This window comes from Canis lupus, chromosome 18 (assembly GCF_003254725.2).
Source record: "Canis lupus dingo isolate Sandy chromosome 18, ASM325472v2, whole genome shotgun sequence".
Lineage (NCBI taxonomy): Eukaryota > Metazoa > Chordata > Mammalia > Carnivora > Canidae > Canis > Canis lupus.
The window spans coordinates 55,528,959-55,550,621 of NC_064260.1; the positions used below are offsets into that span (position 1 = coordinate 55,528,959).

At 37.6% G+C, this 21,663-nt stretch overlaps 1 protein-coding gene across 10 annotated transcripts in view; it reads right to left on the reverse strand.

Moving 5' to 3' along the window:
- The window catches only part of LOC112659462 (membrane-spanning 4-domains subfamily A member 12-like), a 123,681-nt gene that overhangs the window by 36,362 nt on the left and 65,656 nt on the right, over positions 1-21,663 (reverse strand). The window contains exons 5-7 of one of the 10 annotated variants that reach the window (XM_025446288.3): positions 18,506-18,625; positions 11,132-11,252; positions 8,357-8,650 (exon numbers count right to left, since the gene is read on the reverse strand). In XM_025446288.3, coding sequence (XP_025302073.1) covers positions 11,133-11,252; positions 18,506-18,625 — 240 coding nt within the window. In that variant the 3' untranslated portion in view covers positions 8,357-8,650; position 11,132. Of the gene's footprint in view, positions 1-3,652; positions 4,043-8,356; positions 8,651-8,676; positions 9,086-11,131; positions 11,253-15,387; positions 15,537-18,505; positions 18,626-21,663 lie in introns of those variants that run through there. The other 9 variants (XM_049096227.1, XM_049096228.1, XM_049096225.1 and 6 more) reach the window with 9 other exon arrangements.

The following is a 21,663-nucleotide window of genomic DNA, read 5'->3' on the forward strand; positions in this document are numbered from 1 at the left end:
GGCAGGGGGTTGGGGTGACTGGGTGATGGGTTTGAGGGGGGCAGTTGATCAGTTGATGGGATGAGCACTGGGTATTATGCTATATGTTGGCGAATTGAACTCCAATAAAAATAGGAAAAAAATAAACAAACCAGTATTTGTTAAAACTTCTGTTGTTACCCTAGAAAATATAAAGAAAAAGAAAGGTAAAAATGAGAAAGTGCTTACTCAGCCAAAGTACTTTTCTGTGTTCTGTACATGTATTAACTCATATTGAATACTCAGTAATCCTGTGAAATAGGTACTCTGAAATCAGCAAATTTCTAGAGATTCCTACCCAGACTGAATCATGAAGAAACATAAATACACTATTAATGAGTAAGGAGATTGAGTCAGTAATAAAAAACCTTCCAACAACAAAAAAAGTCCAGGGCCAGATAGTTTCACTGGTTACTTTTACCAAACATTTAAAGAATACAAATACTTCATAAACTTTTCAAAAAAAAATTGAAGAGGAAGGAACACTTCCAAACTTATTCTATGAGCCAGCCTTACCCTATTTCCAGAGCCAGATAAGGACACTGTAAGAAAATAAATTTATAAACCAATATCTCTGATGAATATACATGTAAAAATCCTCAACAGAATATTAGAAAACCAAATTCAATAGCACGTCAAAAGAAATACACCTCATGATCAAGTGGGATTTAGCCATGGGGGTGCAAGGATGATAAAATATGAAAATCAATAACTGTGATATATCATATTAACAAAATGAAAGATTAAAAAATCTCAATTGTTGCAAAAAAAGCATTAAACAATTCAACATCCTTTCATGATAATAAGTCTCAACAAATTAGGTATGGAAGGAATGTATCATAACATAATAAAGACTATATATGACAAGCACACAGCAAATGTACTTAATAGCAGAAAGCTGAAAACTTTCTTTAGTTCAGGAATAAGACATAGGTGCCCACTCTTGTCATTTCTATTTAACATAGTACTGGAAGTCCAGGTCAGAGTGATTAGGAAAGAAAAAGAACGAAAAGATATCCAAATTAGAAGGAAGAACTGAAATTGTCTCTGTTTGCAAATGATATGATCTTATAAATAGGAAACTCTAAAGATTCCACAAAAAAATCTGTTAAACTGATAAATGAATTCAGTAAAGTCACAGGATTAAAAATTAACATACAAAAATCAGTTGTGTTTGTATACACTAATAATGAACTATCTGAAAAAAATAAAGAAAACAATTCCACTTACAATACCACAAAAGATAACTCAGGAATAAATTTAACCAAGAAGGTGAGAGATCTGTACACTTAAAATTATAAGACATTGATGAAAGAAATTCAGGAAGATATGAATAAATGGAAAGATGTCTTGTGTTCATGGATCATAATAATTAATATTGTTGAAATTTCCATGATGTCCAAAGCAATCTATAGATTTAATGCAATTCCTATTAAAATTCCAATGACATTTTTTTATATAGAAATAGAAAAAAACAATCCTTAAATTGGTATGGACCTACAGAAGACTCTGAATAGCTAAAGCAATATTAAACAAGAGCAAAGCTGGAATTTGATATATAATTCAATATAATATAATTTACTCCAGGGAATCAAATTATATTACAAAACTATAGTAATTAAAACTTGGTATTGAGATGCCTGGGTGGCTCAGTGGTTGAGCGTCTGCCTTCAGCTCAGGGCGTGTTCCCCGAGGTCTGGGGATCAAGTCCCACATCGAGCCCCCTGCAAGGAGCCTTCTTCTCCCTCTGCCTATGTCTCTGCCTCTCTCTCTGTGTCTCTCATGAATAAACAAATAAAATCTTTAAAAAAATAAAACATGGTATTGGCATAAAGACAGATACAGATTAATAGTACAGAATAAAGAGCCTAGAAATAAATCCATGTATGTATGGTCAACTAATTTCAATAAAAGTGCCAGGAATACACAATAGAATAATAATCTTTTCAATAAATAGCTTTAGGAAAATTAAATATTCACATGTAAAAGAATGAAATAGGACCCCTATCTTATACCATATTAAATGTCAAATCAAAATGGATGAAAGATTTAAACATAAGACCCCAAATTGCAAAACTTCTAGATGAAAGCATAGGGGAAATGTTCCTTGATGTTTGTCTTGGCAATGAGTTTTTTGGGTCTGATACCAAAAGCACAAGCAACAAAAGCAAAAATAAACAAGTGGGACTACATCATATTCAAAATTTTCTGTACAGTAAAGGAAACAATCAATGACATTAAATATAATCAACAGAAAGGGAAAATATATTTGGAAACCATATATCCAGTAAGGGTTAATATCCAAAATATATAAGGAAACTTTGCAATCTAATAGAAAACTACCAAATACTCAATTTAAAAATGGGCAAAGACCTGGATAGATATTTTTCAGAATAAGACATATATACACATGGCAAACAGATATATGAAAAGATATTTAACATCACTAATCATTAGGGATTAATTATGATCATTAGGAATCATTAGGGAAATGCAAATAAAAACTATAATGAGATATCACATCACACCTGTTAAGATGTCTCTTATCAAAAAGACAAGAGATAACAAATTTTGGTGAGGGTATGGAGAAAGGCAACCCTTGTGTATTGTTGGTGGGAATGTAAATTGGTACAGCCACAATGGAAAACAGTCTGTGAGTTCCTCAAAAATGATAAACAGGACTATCACATGGTCTAGTAATCCTGCTTCTGGGTATATACTGAAAGAATATGAAATCACTATCTCAAAGAGATATCTGCACCCCCATGTTCATTTCAACATTATTCACAAAAGCAGGAAAACAACCTACATGTCCTTCAACAGATGAGTGGGTAAAGAAGATGTGGTATATACATATACAATGGAATATTATTCAGTCATAAAAAAGGAAAAAATCTTGCTACTTGCAACAACAGGAATTTCTCAAAGAATACTCCAGCCATTTCTGATTAGTTTCAGTTCTACCAACAGGTCAATTTTTTTTTTTTGGTGTGTTTTTACTTTTTTTTTTGTATGTTTGTGTCATACTGACCTTTTTAACTGTGGACTTTAAGCACAGGATATGACACATTTTAGGAGCTCAATGATTGCTGAATAATTGTATGATACAAATTTCTACACGTCCTTCAAACAACACTGAATTGGCTTTCATTTTGTGGTATTTTAGGCGAGAATTCTTAGTATATGGCACATAGGCTTATGCCATTCATGAAGTCAATATTAAGGAGAATAAAATTAGGGAAGTGTTTGGTATGCAGTAGGTATACAATAAATACAACCATGACTGTATTATTATTACTGTAGTCCTAAAAAGCAAGCTCAAACTCCAGATAGCCTTTTGTCAAATTTGGATGGGATGTCTGGAATGGAATGACTTAAATCTAAGCTATATGAATATACAAAATTCTCTTTGGGGACTCTGGAGACACATCTCAAGGTGATAAACACTGATCGTACAAAATAGCTGAAATCCAGACTCTAGAATATCTCATATGGAGATCTGAAGCATTAGGATAAAAAGAGAAAACAAATGGTTCCAAATAGGAACCCAGACTGGGTGGATGCTAACTGCAGGCCTGGGTTTATAATGGAGTTACAACTCACAAGGTCAGCTTACCCTTGGGCGATCACTTACTTCAAGTGACAAAAAATTCTCCCAGGCAACGCTTGGTAGGCCACCCAGCTGTCTGAATGGGGCTGAAACGCCTAGGAAGAACATGGATCTTCTCAACTCAAGTAATGTTACCAGTAAAATGTTTCTAGCGATGGGAGAACCCGGGACAAGGCCGTCCAGGGAGCCAGGACCTGGCAATCCCTGATTCAGTGTGACCGGGTCTGAGTCCTAGTGGCAACCCGGCCGAGGCTCCCTACATCGATGTCATGCTCTGAACCCAGGGCCAGAGGAGCGTGATCCTGGAGGTGGTGTCCTCAATTCGGGGCTTTCCAGCCGGGGGAGCCGGGTGGGCGCTGCTTCCTCGGTTGTGGCCCTCATCCCCCTGCCTCGTGCGTGTGGTTCTGGCGCTGCGGTTATGGCCAAGAGCGCGGCTGCGGGTTGCGGTGGCCGGCGGGGGGCGGGGGGGGGTTTGATGCTGCGTGAGGAGCCCGGCGCAGATCCCCATGGTGCGGTGAGACTCCAGCAGTTCTGCTGAGCCCACAAGCTCCCTCAAAGATGGTGGGGTACTGGGCTGACAGTGATGTCACCCTTAACTGGTGGTGTCAGCATCATACTTTGTCCTTGGACTTGGGAGTATGATGCTTGACTCTACCTTCTGGTTGGTAACTTGGCAGAAAGACACCTTTGAAGAAGGGACATCATGGAAGCTCCCTGTCACCAAGAATCTTCTACATCCCTCTTTCCCCCTAACCCTTGGCAATCAGCTATTACCAGCTATAGCACTATGTCTAGCACATAGTAATGATGAATGAATGAATGAATGAATGAACCACAGAACCATCTGTATTTATTTATTTATTTATTTATTTATAAAAGATTTTATTTATTTATTCATGAGAGAGAGAGAGAGAGGGAGGCAGAGACGCAGGCAGAGGGAGAAGCAGGCTCTGTGCAGGGAGCCTGATGTGGGACTCGATCCTGGGTCTCCAGGATCACACCCTGGGCTGAAGGCGGCTCTAAACCGCTGAGCCACCCAGGCTGCCCCCATCTGTTTATTTAAAGATTCTCTTCTATACTCTGGCTTTGCCTAAAAATTTTAAATGTCTTGCATAGGAGGACTAGTAAAAATATAGTTAGGAGTAAAGATTTGCTGTGCTTTGCATATTAGTTAATTAACAGGTATTTACACTGCACCTACCTGTGTTCATATTGTTCTTGGTACTGGAAATATAGCAGCAAGAAAAAATATAAAAACCCCTAAGGTCATTTGAATTTACATAATAGAGGCAGTGGGCTGATGATAATAAACAAGATCTACACGTGAAATATATAGTATGTGACCAAAAAAAAGTGCTATGATGGACAATAAAAGATGAAGAATAGGGAGGGTGTGAGTGTGGTTGTATTTTTAAATGGAAGAGGAGGCCTCATTGCAAATGTGATATTTGAGCAGAACCCAAAGGAAGTAGTGGTTAGAGCATTTCAGAAATCTGGGAGAAAACAAGTATCATGCACAGGGAAGACCTAATGGAGACACAGCTTCACAGGTCTTCAGAAATCAAAGAGTCTGGGAGCGATACAACCGACAAAAACTTTTTAGAATGAGAAATAATAAATCCATTGAAAGCTTTGCCTTTAAGGAAGTTAAAATACAGGAGATAGAGATGACATAAAATCTGCTAACAAGATGGGGGAATGTCATTGTGGGAAGTGATAATGATATAGGTGGTCTTCATAGGGTTGGGGGTACTTGCAGCACATTTTGAAATGAAAGAAGAATTTAGAAATAAACCAGTGTAGACTCTGGAATTTCTACATGGGAGGCATTTGCAGAGACAGAGTGGTACAAAAAGACTAGAGGGAGGGAGGAGTGGGCAGGCTCCTAGTGGAGTTGTCCTGAAGCTCATTTGCTTATCAACACCTTGATTAACTGATGAGAAGGTGAATCACTTAGTGCTTTTGTCCAAGCTCTGTGACTGGTCTAAGAATGGACATATTCAAAAACCCACTCTGGAATCAAGAGTTTAATGGAAAATGGCCTTATACTTTGCACATTGTTAGATACCCTGGGGTGGATGCAGGGGAGAGCGTAGATTCTTTTTGGGGTGGAATAGCCTCACTAATGCATAATTTTCCACTAAAAGAAAGGACAGAATGATTGCATGCAAGTAAAGCACTTATCTAGCACACAGTTAATGCCCAATAAGTGATGTGCATATACATATTTTTATTATTAAACTAAGGAAGTACACATGCAAGATTTTGCAGGTTTGGACTCTGGAAAAGATAATGGCAGCACAGTAGCCTAGTGTGAAACATAAGCCGACATCCTTTTTATCAATCTCATCTCCCTGATTTTCGTTAGTCTGTTCACCAAAGACTTGTAAGACTGCAACGATCTGTACTGGCAGGAATTTGGGGAACATGTGTGGGAAGGGATTCTAATTTCACCTACAGTGTCTCTGATAGTTATGGGCCAACATCAGCCTCTGACTCTTTGGGATCTCATAATTTCCACTGAGATCAGGGTACGTGAACCTGTTGCTGTATTGTCCACTGCTATCTCTGGCTTACAAAGGACAGCCACCAGAAAATTCTTCAGTATGTCATTGCTTTTTCACAGTGCTTGACTTAATGCCCTGGTAAAGGTGGTAACTTCTGGAACCTCCTAGAGGATGTCATTAGGATGAATTTTGTATGTAATAGTTTCCTAGCAGGTCTCCCTTTCCCGGACTCTTCGGACTCCTTCTAACATATGCAAAGGGAGTTCTAATATGTCAGATGCCATTAACTTGCAAGCCAGGCTCCAGTTAGTAAATGACAGTCATTTCCAGGTGCTTGAGCTAACACATTATTTTAACTCAGGGATAAGTGCACTCATTGCCAATGAATTTGACCTAATAAATTCCTTTATTTTTGGAATGTTTTCTAGACCCTTGCCAAAACATGTCTTTGCAGCTAGAGGAAACCTCCTCCTCCTCCTCCTCCTCCTCCTCCTCTTCCTCCTCCTCTTCCTCCTCCTCCTCTTCTTCCTCCTCCTCCTCCTCCTTCACAATTTTATTTGACACAGAGAAAAAGTAGGGGGAGCAGCAGGCAGAGGGCAAGGGAGAAGCAGACTCCCCGCTGAGCAGGGAACCCAACATGGGCTCCATCTCAGGACCCTGGGATCATGACCTGAGCTGAAATCAGACACTTAACTGACTGAGACACCCAGGTGCCCCAAGAAATAGATTCTTAATCATAGAGAACAGATGGTTTACCAGAGGGAAGGTGGGTGGAGGGTGGATGAAATAGGTGGAAGAGATTAAGAGTATACTAATCATGATGAACACTAATGTATGGAATTGTTGAATCACTATATTGTATCCAGGAAAGTATAAGATATGACAGTGTATGTTAACTTTACTGAAATTAAAATAAAAAACTTAGTTAAAAAATGAAAAGAAGAAAGGGTGGGCTTGTTGTATTAAGATATATATGTGAGAGCTTAACATATAATAAAGATAATGACAAAAATCAACGGGATTGACTTGTTTAGTAGATATTGTTGGGAAAATCATCTTGTTAAACAAAGATAAATAAAACTAGATCACTACCTATCATCACATGGATTTTAGATAAGAGATCTAAAGGCCCAAGATAAACAAATGGTCAAAAGTCTTGATAATCAGAGAAAGTCAAATTGAAAAGTAATGAGACACAATACTTTAGACCTATTGGACTGCCCAAAATTATAAAGATGGATGGTTGTGTTAAAGAGGATGTGGAGTTTGGTATTGCTCATGCTCAGCTTGGAGGCAGTATCTACTGTATCAGCTTTTCTGGAAGAACCCTGTTGCAGTACTTAACTAAACATATGTAAACTATCGAATCTACCCTTTCGCTTACAGAGAATTTTCCATAAGAGAAGTATGTATGAATACACAGTGTAGGGTTGTTCTAGGGGAAGGTCATTGGAGTCTACCTGGGTGTTCATCACTGAGAAAGTGAATATTTAAAGGTGATTTTATGGAGTACTATTGGCAACATGGATGGATTTTAAAAATACCGTGCTGAGTAACTAAGAGAAGATCACATATTTGTGCACAACACGCCTGTGCGTGCACACACACTATACTACTGACATCATTTAAATATATGTACACACAAGAACACTGTAAATTTTAAAAATGCTTACAAACAAAAAGCTTATACATTAAACAGAAGGCAATGGTTCCTCATGAGGGGAGATAACAGAGAATAGAGTGTAGAGATGAAAGAAAAATATTTAATAAAAATAGGATAGGAATTATCTAGTGATACCCTTACTCCATGTTTTATTTTTTTATTTTATTTTATTTTATTTTTTAATTTTTATTTATTTATGATAGTCACACACACACAGAGAGAGAGAGAGAGAGGCAGAGACACAGGCAGAGGGAGAAGCAGGCTCCATGCACCGGGAGCCCGACATGGGATTCGATCCCAGGTCTCCAGGATCGCGCCCTGGGCCAAAGGCAGGCGCCAAACCGCTGCGCCACCCAGGGATCACTATTTTTTTATTTTTTTATAAATTTATTTTTTATTGGTGTTCAATTTGCCAACATATAGAATAACACCCAGTGCTCATCCCATCAAGTGCCCTCCTCAGTGCCCGTCATCCAGTCACCCCCACCCCCTGCCCACCTCCCCTTCCACCACCCCTAGTTTCTCTTGAGTTTTTTAATCTGTATTTTGATCCATTAAACCTAAACTTGAAAATGGGAAAGCTTTGATGTCACCACCAGCCACAAGGACCACAGAAATCTTCACTGGTTGCATACAGGAAATGTAACCAGAGTGATTAATTTTAATTTTTATTTACATAACTGAGAAAAAGAAACATTGGAACAACTTTACTAAAATGTGTTTCTAGAAAGTTGCTTGAATAAAATGATGATGCTCTTCCTTCATTCATCATTAAAATTTTTCATTCTGGGCTGAGACCATGATGGTTCTGTTCTTTAATATGTAATAAAATGATTCTCTTCTATCATGAACCTAAGATAAATGGAGTGTTAGTGAGTTGATCATTAATGCATTTTAAAAAGTGGTCTTATTATATCTATGTCATTGAATTGTTCTACTAAGTGACTTTCCAAATTCTTCCCAATTAAAGACCTATTCTGACTTGGTAGGTTGACTCAGATGCAGCATGCAGGACTCAGGGGTTGAAATAAACATTATTTATTTTGGCATATTTTCCTCTCTACTCTTCTCTCAGGTTATTCTTGAATAAAAACATTAATTCTTGGACTCTGAGAGACACCACACCTCTTTTGAATCATCTCTTCTCTGGGCAGATAATTCATATCCGAAAAATTGATCAAAGATGACTGTCTATCTCAGACCACAGCATTTTGAGTAGAGATTTCAGAAGGGATGTTAACAGGAACATTCTCATCATTCAGGGCCCTCCTCTTGCTACACCCTGCCCTAGGAATCAACAACACATTAGCTTTTGGTGTTTTATTTTCTTTTTTTTAGATTAGAAACTAATGACCATGCTTCATAAACACTAAACACCTAGACTAAACATACATGAATGTTTAGTTTTCTAATGAAACTAATAAAATGTAAATGTATGAATTTATGTTTAATGTTTATATGTGATAAAATAATTTAGAATACATGTAAGTAGTTTATTACTTCATTATAGTTAACATAAAATCGTATTTTCTATGGTGTAACTTTAAGTGATACACAAAACACAGTTTCACATTCAAAGTTTTCTTGATGCCTCTCTTCTCCCTTCTTTCCTATATTCCATTCTCTATAGGTACCCTCCTTCCAGAAGGGCAACCTTTCAGCAGAGGGTCAAGACTTAGGAAGTCTGTCATGACACAGATTGAAATTAGCTGGCAGACTTGGGCATTTGTGTTGCTGTGTATATGGCAAGAGCATGGTTTTTGTCTCTGATTGTTTGAGTGATGATTATGGAGGCTACATCTTAATTATTCCAGCCACAAAAAAGAAATGATAATTATCTGCTATGATAGAGGTGCTAACTTTTACTCCAATGGCAATCATATTACAATATATAAATGTATTAAATCAACATGTTGTACACTTAAATTTACAAAATGTTTTATGTCAAATATATAAAAAAGAGCACCATCACCTATCACTTGATTTCTCTGGCCAGGAGTTGAAAGCTACTTTCAAATTTAAATGACCAGAGAATCCCTTTGATACAAATTCCTAAACATTTTTTCAATTTTGTTTTCCTTTTCTCCATTCCATTCCCCTCAATCTAGTTGAGGCAGGTATCACATATAGTGTGAGAGCCTGGTACACTAACAATAGCATGTGGCTATTCAGACTAATTTCCTTTCACTCATTCCCTTTAAACACTGGGATTCAGCCTCATCAGGTTCCTTACCCTGTTTAGATTTTCCTTTCCTTATTAAATCATTTCCATTTTGAATTAATCTGATCTATTTGGTAAATGTAGGTAGGGAAATAAAATGAGCAGATGTTAACATTTGTTTCAGCTATTTCTCCTTTTTTCTTGATGTTGCGAAGCTACAGCTTCACTTACACAGCGAAAAATATTTTCTCTTCTCAGAATGTGTAGATTGAATTTCATTCCAGAAAACATGGAGTTTTGAGATCCCAGATATCTTGCTCACCAATGGCTCTTAAATGAAGTTACCTAAACCTTTATCCTCATTGTCAATAACTTTTCCAGTCATATACAAGTGTCCCTTTGAGAAGTTTTCCTTTCTATAGGGTTATTTTAATATGCATCGCTCAAACTCCAGAGGTCTTGAATGGCGTTTGGTAAATGCTGAGAACCCAGGGTTTACTCCTTCTATTCCAGCTGCCCATGCATACCTCGCCCTGAGGCTCCCTGCACTTCTCTAATTTCCTTACCCAACTTCAGTTCTTTATTTACATTTCTTCCCTCCTATCAGATTAAAGGTTGACCCACCTTCGGTCAGTTGTGAATAAGTTTTCATGACAAGGCTGCTGTTGACCTATTTCCCAGGACATGCTGGGAAAATTATTTGGGCATTACTGGTTTCTTCCAGGACCAGCAGTGTTTGATAATGAGATCTGTCATGGCTCATTTCTCCTTCCTCCCAACATGCTTGATTTTCCTACTATTCCAAGACTCCCCGCTCCCAGGGATCTAAACTTTACTTGATAACTAGAGGCCAGAGACCTAGTGGATTGCTCTCCATAGGATTAACCTTCAAATGACATAGATCTGAGCCAGAAAGTGATAAATCTCCCACTGTATTTCCTCATGAGAATATGGACATATATCCTTTTAATCCTAAAATTTTATCTTGAAAGAATTATCTTCATTTACACATAGATATAGGCTGTCTAGACTATTTGAGCTCATATCCAGTGTGTAGGGACAACACTGAAAACAAACAACTACTACTGAAACTTTAATCTCTTTAGCATGGGTTCAAAACAGAAACCAATATAGTACTTCCTAATTCACCAGAGAAATATTTTAATACTCACATTATATGAGATTACTGGTATGATAAAATGCTTGGTTCCCCAATCCGATCACCGTAATTGCCAGGAACAACTCCAATATGGAGAATAGCCATAAATACACAGAAAGCATCATTCCACTTCGCTAAATACAAAAAGAAAATCTACATTCCTCACAGATCTTTATATTTTCAAAAATATTTGGATATAATATAAAATTGCAAAATGTTTAGCAAATAGAAAGGAAAACTTTATCTATAATATCCTACTATCTTAATACAATTGTCATGATTTTTACTTGTTTACATGATAATAATTGTAACAACAGACATTTAGTGAGCAATTACTATATGGCTAGGCATTTTGCTAAATGTTTTATATACATTATCTTATTGAGTCCATTCAACAATATTTTGTGGCGTTATTCTTATCTTAGAGGAAAATGTACTTGGGATGGTAAAAATAGCAAAGCTAGTGTTACTGAATTTTAGAGTTGCTCAGAACTTGCTTCCAGGTATCCCTTCTTCTCTTAACCCACTCTTGCTCTTGGACTCTTGGGTGTCTTCCATTTGAGTTCTGACAGACTCCCAGCTTCATGATCTCAGTTTTCTCCTATGTATGTTTCTATAATACTGTTATACTTGTAAAAGGTGTATTCTGTTCGCTTCATTTAAAATCAAGTGTTATTTTGCACTTATATATAATCTTTATAATTATAATGCTCAATGTCTACATAACATTTATTATTTTTTAAATTTTATTTATTCATTCATGAGAGACAGAGAGAGAGAGAGAGAGAGAGAGAGAGAGAGAGGCAGAGACATGGGCAGAGGAAGAAGCAGGCTCCATGTAGGGAGCCTGATGCGGGATTTGATCTTGGCACTCCAGGATCACACCCTGATCAAAGGCAGGCCCTTAACCGCTGAGCTACGCAGGCGTCCCTCAATGTCTACATAACATTTAAATGGAACTATAATTTACTTAAGTTTGCCACATATTTTTGGCTAATATAACTCTTTCCATACTTCAGATGATCAAAATGGATTTTTAAAAACCTCGCTGGGGATCCCTGGGTGGCGCAGCGGTTTGGCGCCTGCCTTTGGCCCAGGGCGTGATCCTGGAGACCCGGGATCGAATCCCACATCGGGCTCCCGGTACATGGAGCCTGCTTCTCCCTCTGCCTGTGTCTCTGCCTCTCTCTCTCTCTCTGACTATCATAAATAAATAAAAAATAAAAAAAATAAAAACCTCGCTGATGGTAAATACTACCAAATTGTTTTCCACATGTATTTCTTATGTCACTCTGTTAGTATTAACATTGAAGAGAATTACTTAAGGCTTCCTTTCATTCTCTGTGAATTGGAGCAAATATGGACTATATTACATGTATTTATGATTATTAGTGATCTTAATGAAAAACTTTCATTTGAATATAACTGAGGATAAGGATAAACAGAAATCAATCTTCTGACGGGTAATCAAGATCTGATACAGAGTGGCATAAAATGGACTGTGTATGTAGTCTCTCGGGTTTTAAATGATTTTCTAATTGGAATACCTTCTGGAAGATTTTTAGGCATACTTTGTCTAGAGCAGAGGACAGATACTCTCTTAAATGCGGATGACATTATTTAATTGTTACAAAGAAGTGGCCTCCAAGGATGACTAGTTGTGTTAAATAATGATTACCACTAAGAATACTTGATATAAGTTATTTTAAAACAGGGGATTAATTTGGGTAATTGTCCCTCAATTTCATTATTTTTATTTAATAATTTCATAACATTTCCTAAGTATCAGTTTTTTTAGTTACTGTTTTTTAGTATATGTGCTGCTGAAATGAGCACTCTTTACTTAATTTTTTATTAATTTTAAAATAAATTGCATCTGTATCTTTGGGGTAAATCCCCAGCAGTGCAATTGCTGGGACGTAGGACAGATCTATTTTTAATTCTTTGAGGAACCTCCACACAGTTTTCCAGAGTGGCTGCACCACTTCACATTCCCACCAACAGTGCAGGAGGGTTCCCCTTTCTCCACATCGTCTCCAACATTTGTGGTTTCCTGCCTTGTTAATTTTCCCCATTCTCACTGATGTGAGGTGGTATCTCATTGTGGTTTTTTGATTTGTATTTCCCTGATATAGCCTGTGTCTCTTGATTAAACAAGACCATTAAGAAGCACCATTCTTGGTTCACAATTTCTTGGCTCTTTATAGAAATGGTTCTTACAGATTTTCTCTAGTAGTTCCTTAAACGTTTTTTTTTTTTTAAATAAGAAATAGATTTATGGAAGCTGCTCTAGCCTTTACTGAAAGAATGTTGACTATTTACAACTAGTATACAGCTAACATATCTATAATGAATGCCTTTTTTGTACCAAGTCCTGTCCTAGATATTGAGGATGCAGCATTATTTGAGGCAAACACCACAGTAGCCTTCATGAAGTTTACATGCTGGTCCACTTCATGACATATGGTCTATTATACCAAACTACACAAGCAATTGATTTCAGAGCAAAGTACTATTCTAAGAATCACTTTATCTATGACACACCAAAGTATTTCTGCCTGAAAGATCATTATAATCATGTAATGATTGAGTTTTCTTTTCACTTTCTTCATCAGAAAGCTTAGAGCAAAAATTTGGGGTTTGATTTTGGTAATTTGGAGGATCCAAAACCTACTTATTTACATTATCATTTTCATAATGATTTCACAATGAGCATGTAACAAATTGCATATATTGGATTAGCTTAATATATTGAATTGAATCACTTGAAACTGACATTTTTGTAGATCAGAAACAGTCTAATATCAGCAATTTTATATGGTTCAAACTAACATGTATGTCTATTACAGCAATGTAGGCTAATATACATTTCCTTAATACTCATTTTAAACTTATTTTAATTATATTACTACACATATTATTTACATATTTCAAATCCTATGTGGAATAGGATAAATAGAATATTAAAAAGTAAGTAATTAATTTATAATTTATTACTTGTATTATATACACATCTTCAGTCAAATTTAATGTAAAAATATGTAGTTGTGTGCCTATGGAGAAAGAAAAGAAACTGAAACTGTTGTTGTCAAGAGAAGCTGCTGCTCTTTCTTTGTCTAGAAAGATCCAGTGAGTTACTGATATTTTCTGACTTTTTTTAAAAGATTTTATTTACTTATTCATGAGAGACAGAGAAAGGCGGGGCAAGATGGCTGAAGAGTAGGGTCCCCAAGTCACCTGTCCCCACCAAATTACCTAGATAACCTTCAAATCATCCTGAAAATCTACGAATTCGGCCTGAGATTTAAAGAGAGAACAGGGATCCCTGGGTGGCGCAGCGGTTTGGCGCCTGCCTTTGGCCCAGGGCGTGATCCTGGAGACCCGGGATCGAATCGCACGTCGGGCTCCCGGTGCATGGAGCCTGCTTCTCCCTCTGCCTGTGTCTCTGCCTCTCTCTCTCTCTCTCTGTGACTATCATAAATAAATAAAAATTAAAAAATATATATTTAAAGAGAGAACAGCTGGAATGCTACAGTGAGAAGAGTTCACGCTTCTATCCAGGTAGGAAGACGAGGAAGAAAGAAATAAAGAAACAAAAAGCATCCAAGGGGGAGAGGCCCCGTGAGGAGCCGGGCTACGGCTGGGGCGAGTGTCCCCAGGACAGGAGAGCCCCGACCGGGAGAAGCAGGAGCTGCACCAACCTTCCCGGGCGGAAAGGGGCTCACAGGGAGTTGGAGCAGGATCCCAGGAGGGCCGGGGATGCCCTCAGGTTCCCAGGGGGCAGTAACAGACACCTGCGCCCTGGGGAGAGTGCGCCACACCCCGCGGCTGAGCTCCTTAAGGGCTGCAGCGAGCGCATGGCTGGACCCGGGAGCAGCTCGGAGGGGCTCGGGTGGCAGCTCTGCCCGGAGCGGGATGCGGGGCCAGGAGCGATTCCAACAGTGCAGGCCCCGGAGCACAGGGCACCGGGACACAGCCCAGGATCCGGCCTCCCCCCGGGACAGGCAGAGGCCGGGAGGGCCCAGGACAGCAAGGACGCTCCTGCCCCGAGCTGAGCAGATCAGTGGCCCCGCCCCGGAGCCTCCAGGCCCCTGCAGACTGAGAGCTCTGGTCGTTACCGCAGGAGCTGACTCCAGGGCTGGAGAGCTTGCTGCCGCCACTGTTGTTGTTCTTTTTTTTCCTTCCTTCCCCCCCCCCCCCCTTTTTTTCTCTTTTCTTTTTTCTCTTCTTTCTTTTTCTCCTTTTCCATACAACTTGTTTGTGGCCACTCTGCACTGAGAAAAATGACTAGAAGGAAAAACTCACCTCAAAAGAAAGAATCAGAAATAGTCTTCTCTCCCACAGAGTTACAAAATCTGGATTACAATTCAATGTCAGAAAACCAATTCAGAAGCACTATTATAAAGCTACTGGTGGCTCTAGAAAAAAAGCATAAAGGACTCAAGAGACTTCATGACTGCATAATTTAGATCTAATCAGGCAGAAATTAAAAATCAATTAAATGAGATGCAATCCAAACTAGAGGTCCTAACAAGGAGGGTTAATGAGGTAGAAGAACGAGTGAGTGACGTAGAAGACAAGTTGATGGCAAAGAGGGAAACTGAGGAAAAAAGAGACAAACAATTAAAAGATCATGAGGATAGATTAAGGGAATTAAATGACAGCTTCAGAAAGAAAATTTACATTTAATTGGAGTTCCTGAGGGCGCCAAAAGGGAGAGGTCCAGAATATGTATTTGAACAAATCATAGCTGAAAACTTTTCTAATCTGGGAAGGGAAACAGGCATTCAGATCCAGGAAATAGAGAGATCCCCCCCTAAAATCAATAAAAACCATTCAACACCTAGACATTTAATAGTGAAGCTTGCAAATTCCAAAGATAAAGAAGATCCTTAAAGCAGCAAGAGACAAGAAATCTCTGACTTTTATGGGGAGAAATATTAGATTAACAGCAGACTTCTCCACAGAGACCTGGCAGGCCAGAAAGGGCTGGCAGGATATATTCAGGGTCCTAAAAGAGAAGAACATGCAGCCAAGAATACTTTATCCGGCAAGGCTCTCATTCAGAAGAGAAGGAGAGATAAAGAGCTTCCAAGATAGGCAGGAGCTGAAAGAATATGTGACCACCAAACCAGCTCTGCAAGAAATTTTAAGGGAGACTCTTAAAATTCCTAAGAGGAAGTGCAATGGAACAATCCACAGGGACTGAATAGGTATCATGATGATACTAAACTCATATCTGTCAATAGTAACTCTGAACGTGAATGGGCTTAACGACCCCATCAAAAGGCTCAGGGTTTCAGACTGGATAAAAAAGCAGGACCCATCTATTTGCTGTCTACAAGAGACTCATTTTAGACAGAAGGACACCTACAGCCTGAAAATAAAAGGTTGGAGAACCATGTACCATCAAATGGTCCTCAAAAGAAAGCAGGGGTAGCCATCCTTAGATAAACTAAAGTTTATCCATGAGAGACAGAGAGAGTGAGGCAGAGACATAGGCAGAGGAAGAGGCAGGCTCCATGCAGGAAGCCTGATGCAGACTTGATCTTGGGACCTGGGGATCACTCCCTGAGCCAGAGGCAGACGCTTAACTGCTGAGCCACCCAGGCAGCCCTCTGATTCTTTTTTTTTTTTTTTAATTCTTTTTTGAACACTTAAATGGCTTCTGTAGGAGAATAAGTTCAGAGTGCTCAACAAAAGTTGCTTGTTTTGGTAGCTTTTAGTAAAGAGAGCTGGTTGCTGGGGATAATGTGGGCAAATTTTCATAGGGAAGCCTTGTGGGAGAAAAGGAAGGGAGACCCCGTAGTTTCTGAATTGGTCTGCCATAAGGAAAAGACTGTGGTTGTTGTAGCCTAAGAACTTGCTAGTCTGACACACCAGCCCTGAACAATATATTTACTTAAGTCTTAGACTTCTGACACTTGGGAATGAATCTATGATGCACAAATGGTGATGCTAGCAACTGAGAACACACATTATGACTTCTGGTATGGCATGCTCCATTATCAGTTGTGAAAGAAGGCTCTAAGGGGTAAAAATCTGACAACTCATACTACAGGTTTTCCTATGCTCTCTCTTCTCCTACAGGGTTTCAGTTCTTACAATACCTCTATAATAGTTTTAGGCACAAAAAGCCACCAGACCTCAAAACATTCCTGCTTGTAATTTTCTTGGTAGGGTTCAGGCACAATGGCTAACAAAATGAACTTACAAAGGGTGTGGCAGGCTGACCTCTGAGTGCACCATGCTCTATATCTCTGCTCCATACTTTTGTGTTTGTGCCCACACAAGTCATACCCTCTGATACTTATTGGCCAGGTGGTCAGTCATGTATTTTAAAAAATGTTCTTATTTATTCCTATTACCTGTAAAAACAGAACCTCTGTGTAGGTACTGAACTGACACATATGTTAGCAGGACACTGAAAAAGAATTATAAACACTTGATAGGCCCAGGTAGAATTCTTAGGGACTTATTCCTACTCCTTAAAGCATGTGATATACATGGTGTCATAAAATGTAAATCAAGCCCTAAGATGACAAAAAGGCTAACAATATTTATGATAGTAAAAATCCTGGACTGTGACTATTTGGCTTGACTATCTTGTCATCTTGAAAATTTGCTGAAAAAGAATCAGACTTCCCTTTTTTGTCTAATTTCACCAGATCTTTGAAATTCTCAAGTGCTAGCATACTAATACAAATACTTCCATAACTTTAGGAAACTTGGAATCCCATGCAAATTGAACCAATGATCAATCTGTTGGCCTTTCTTCCATTTCAACTTATGCATCTTGTATATTTAGTTTAGAATGTTAGTGCTGTGTCAAGAAAAGGTGAATTTTTGGCATATCAGGGGACTTGGGATTTATTGACTTATTGTGTCCAGAGAACTTCTAATTATCAGTTCTCAGGAATGTTTTATATGCTAATCTGGGAATACTATCAGAGGAATGTTTAATAAAGAACATCCATTCGTCTAATTAACATTTATTAGACATCTATTAATTTCCAGCCATTGTAACAGGTACTAGGGAGAATAGATATCTAGGACATTGAGTCAATGAACCTGTCAATCTCTCATCTATCCTTCTAAGATATCCATTTATTTAAGGTCTTTCTGTCTTCAGTACCCTTCATCTGAATCTTATTGATATAGACATTAATTATTTTACTTTATGTAATGTCCTTTATTTGATTTCTTGAATTTTTGGTGGTAATAGGTTTAGAAATCTATTTAGTGGTTTGAATCCATATTTGTGATCATGCCAAATGTGAATTAATAATTTCTATCACCTCTACATTTGTCTGACACCAAAATATTCTCAGCTCATTTACAAACTTAAAGTGTCTCTGTGAAAAAAATTAGAAAATCTTGTACTTACCTGTATCCATACAATTTTTACTTGTTTCATTAAAGATAATATAATTTCAAGTCCAATTAGAAACAGGCCAATTATTGCAAGGACAGAACTGTGGGTGTTTACCCTTATTGTGTACTTCAGCTGGAAAAGACACAAAATGTCAACCAGTCATATGTGGTACAAATAAGTTGGAATGAAGTTAGTTTGCAGTACTGGCAAGTGTGTCAAAGTGGATGATTTATTATAATTTCTGACTTTTCCAGAATATCAGGTTACTCTATGGGTTCCCTAATCTCCAAATTTACCAGGATCTAAATAGGACTGAATATTTTTTAAATTTTGCATGCATTCATTTCATTCACTCCTTCAATACAAAATTCTTTTTTTTAAAGGATTTTATTTATTTATGAGACACACACACACACACACACAGAGAGGTAGAGACACAGGCAGAGGGAGAAGCAAGCCCCATGCAGGGAGCCCAATGTGGGACCTGATCCCGGGACTCCAGGATCACGCCCTCAGCCAAAGGCAAGTGCTAAACTGCTGAGCCACCCAGGGATTCCCCATCAATACAAAATTCTTAAAAGCTAAAGCATAATAGTGCTTGGTACTTAAATATTTGTCTAGACAATGCAAAGACCCTAGACTACTTCCCTCTACCTCTATTTCAGCCTATACATTATTTGTGTGTTTTTCAATTTCTTTGTATATTTGGAATTTATATTCATTTATGTATACCTTCATATATGACATTCTTCTTTATTTTCATCATCAATGACATAACATTCTAAATAAATTAAACCTGAGCACTTGTGATGAGCACTGGGTGTTGTATGTAGGTGATGAATAACTAAATTCTACTCCTAAAATGAATATTGAACCAAATGTTAGCTAACTGGAATTTAAATAAAAATGTGAAATAAACAAAAAACAATATGACTTCATTATAGGAAAAACAAAATAAATAAATTATTTAAACCCATACATGTAAAATGACATTTTTTTAGAAAGTAGGTCCATACCCAATGTGAATACCAATGCAAGGATTGAACTTATGACATTGATATCAAGACCTGAGCTGAAATCAAGACTCAGCTGTTTAAGTGACTGAGATACCCAGGTGCCTCAAATGAAATTTTAAAAATCATGTAAAGTTTTCCATTTTTCACAATGAGGTAAATTTTGAACTTTAAGAATTATACTGTGACAATAGCCAATCTGTGGAAGGAGCCTCGGTGTCCATCGAAAGATGAATGGATAAAGAAGATGTGGTTTATGTATACAATGGAATATTACTCAGCCATTAGAAACAACAAATACCCACCATTTGCTTCGACGTGGATGGAACTGGAGGGTATTATGTCAATTGGAGAAGGACAAACATTATATGGTCTCATTCATTTGGGGAATATAAAAAATAGTGAAAGGGAATAAAGGGGAAAGGAGAAAAAATGAGTGGGAAGTATCAGAAAGGGATACAGAACATGAAAGACTGCTAACTCTGGGAAATGAACTAGGGGTGGTGGAAGGGGAAGTGGGAGGGGGGTGGGGGTGACTGGGCGACGGGCACTGAGGTGGGCACTTGACTCGCTGAGCACTGGGTGTTATTCTATATGATGGCAAATTGAACACCAATAAAAATAAATTTATAAAAATAAATAAAATACAATAAAATAAAAAGAATTATACTGTGAGTACTAAGTTTTTAAATATAATTACAATTAATTATACATATATAAATACAATGTGTATTAATTATTTTCTTTTTGGTTTCATTCATTCAACACTGTCAGATTCATTCTTATTGTAGTGTGGTCACTATTGTTTATTCCTTTATGTTGCAATACAGCAGTGTTGTATTTATATACCACAATTTAGTAAGTCATATAATATTTACCTTTAGAAAGAAGAGAAGGTAAAGTTTCTAAAAGAGGAGGATGAAGGGGGTTTCTGATATGTTTGATTCAAAAGGGAGTTCCTTGGGCATTCACTCTGATAATTCTTTGATATGGATATTTATGTTTTGTATGTTTTCTGTATTTGTGCTAAATTTCAATTTAACAGCTTGAAAACAAAAATTACTGAGTTTCAGAAAACACTTGTTAGTCAAACAAAAAAGTAATACTTTTGGGAAAAATTACATTGGAAATGATAAAATATTTTAATTGAATAATGCTGAAATTACCACATATTAAATTTTGAGAGATGCAACAGATCTGATGAAGTATCCATCTGATGAAGCTATAAAAATAGCAAATAAAATCCAGAGAAAATAGGGAAGGAAATATAAAGACAAAGTAGAAAGTAATGCCATAGAAAACAAACATATGAGAGAGGATTAAAAACCCGAAATGTGGTTCTTTAAGATAATAAACTTAATGTAATCACAGTGTGATTGACTAAGAAAAAGAGAAAACAAAATAATATCAGAAATATAAAAAAATAAGATACTATGGACCTCAAAACACTAAGAAGATTTATACTTTTGGTATGATGAAAAAGCTATGGCAGGCTAATGTTCCTTCAGACAACAGCTAGAAAAACAGGATACAATACCACAAGTATTTAATCTACATAAAAGCATGAGAAAAGCATCAGTGCTAAATCACTGATCAATAAACAGGGGCCAAGAATCCTGAAAAAGAAGACCACAGAGAGATACACAGATGTTCTACAGATAATTTTTCCTTGGGAGCATTTGTCTGGACAAGAGGTTGAGATTTCAGATTTTGTCTGAGCAGAAGGTTATTGCTATGGGAGGGAGGAATCATCATAACTTTTGGTGTTCTTGGAGAGCTGGAAAGATAAAATTGTAAAGCAGAGGAGACAAGCTTCTGTGGAAAAGGGAGAACCAAAGAAATGAGCCAGCTATATGACTAATTATTTTTTTAAGATGCTAGTCAGATTTTGAAGTTTTGCTGGTCAGTAGGTTAAATAAGAAGAAAGCTCTGAAAAGCAGGGCAGGGTTTTTTTTTTTGCCAAGTAATTGTGCTGAGGAAACATGGATCAGGACTGCTATGGGGTGGTTTCTTGTAAACATCAGGTTCTCAATTGCAAGGCCTAGAGGGTTCTATGCCACAAGTGGAAGATGAATAAGAGGTACATGGATTCTTATCCATACTGCTATTCAAACTCAGATCTGGTTTATCAGCTGAAGGGAGGAACAGGCAAACCCT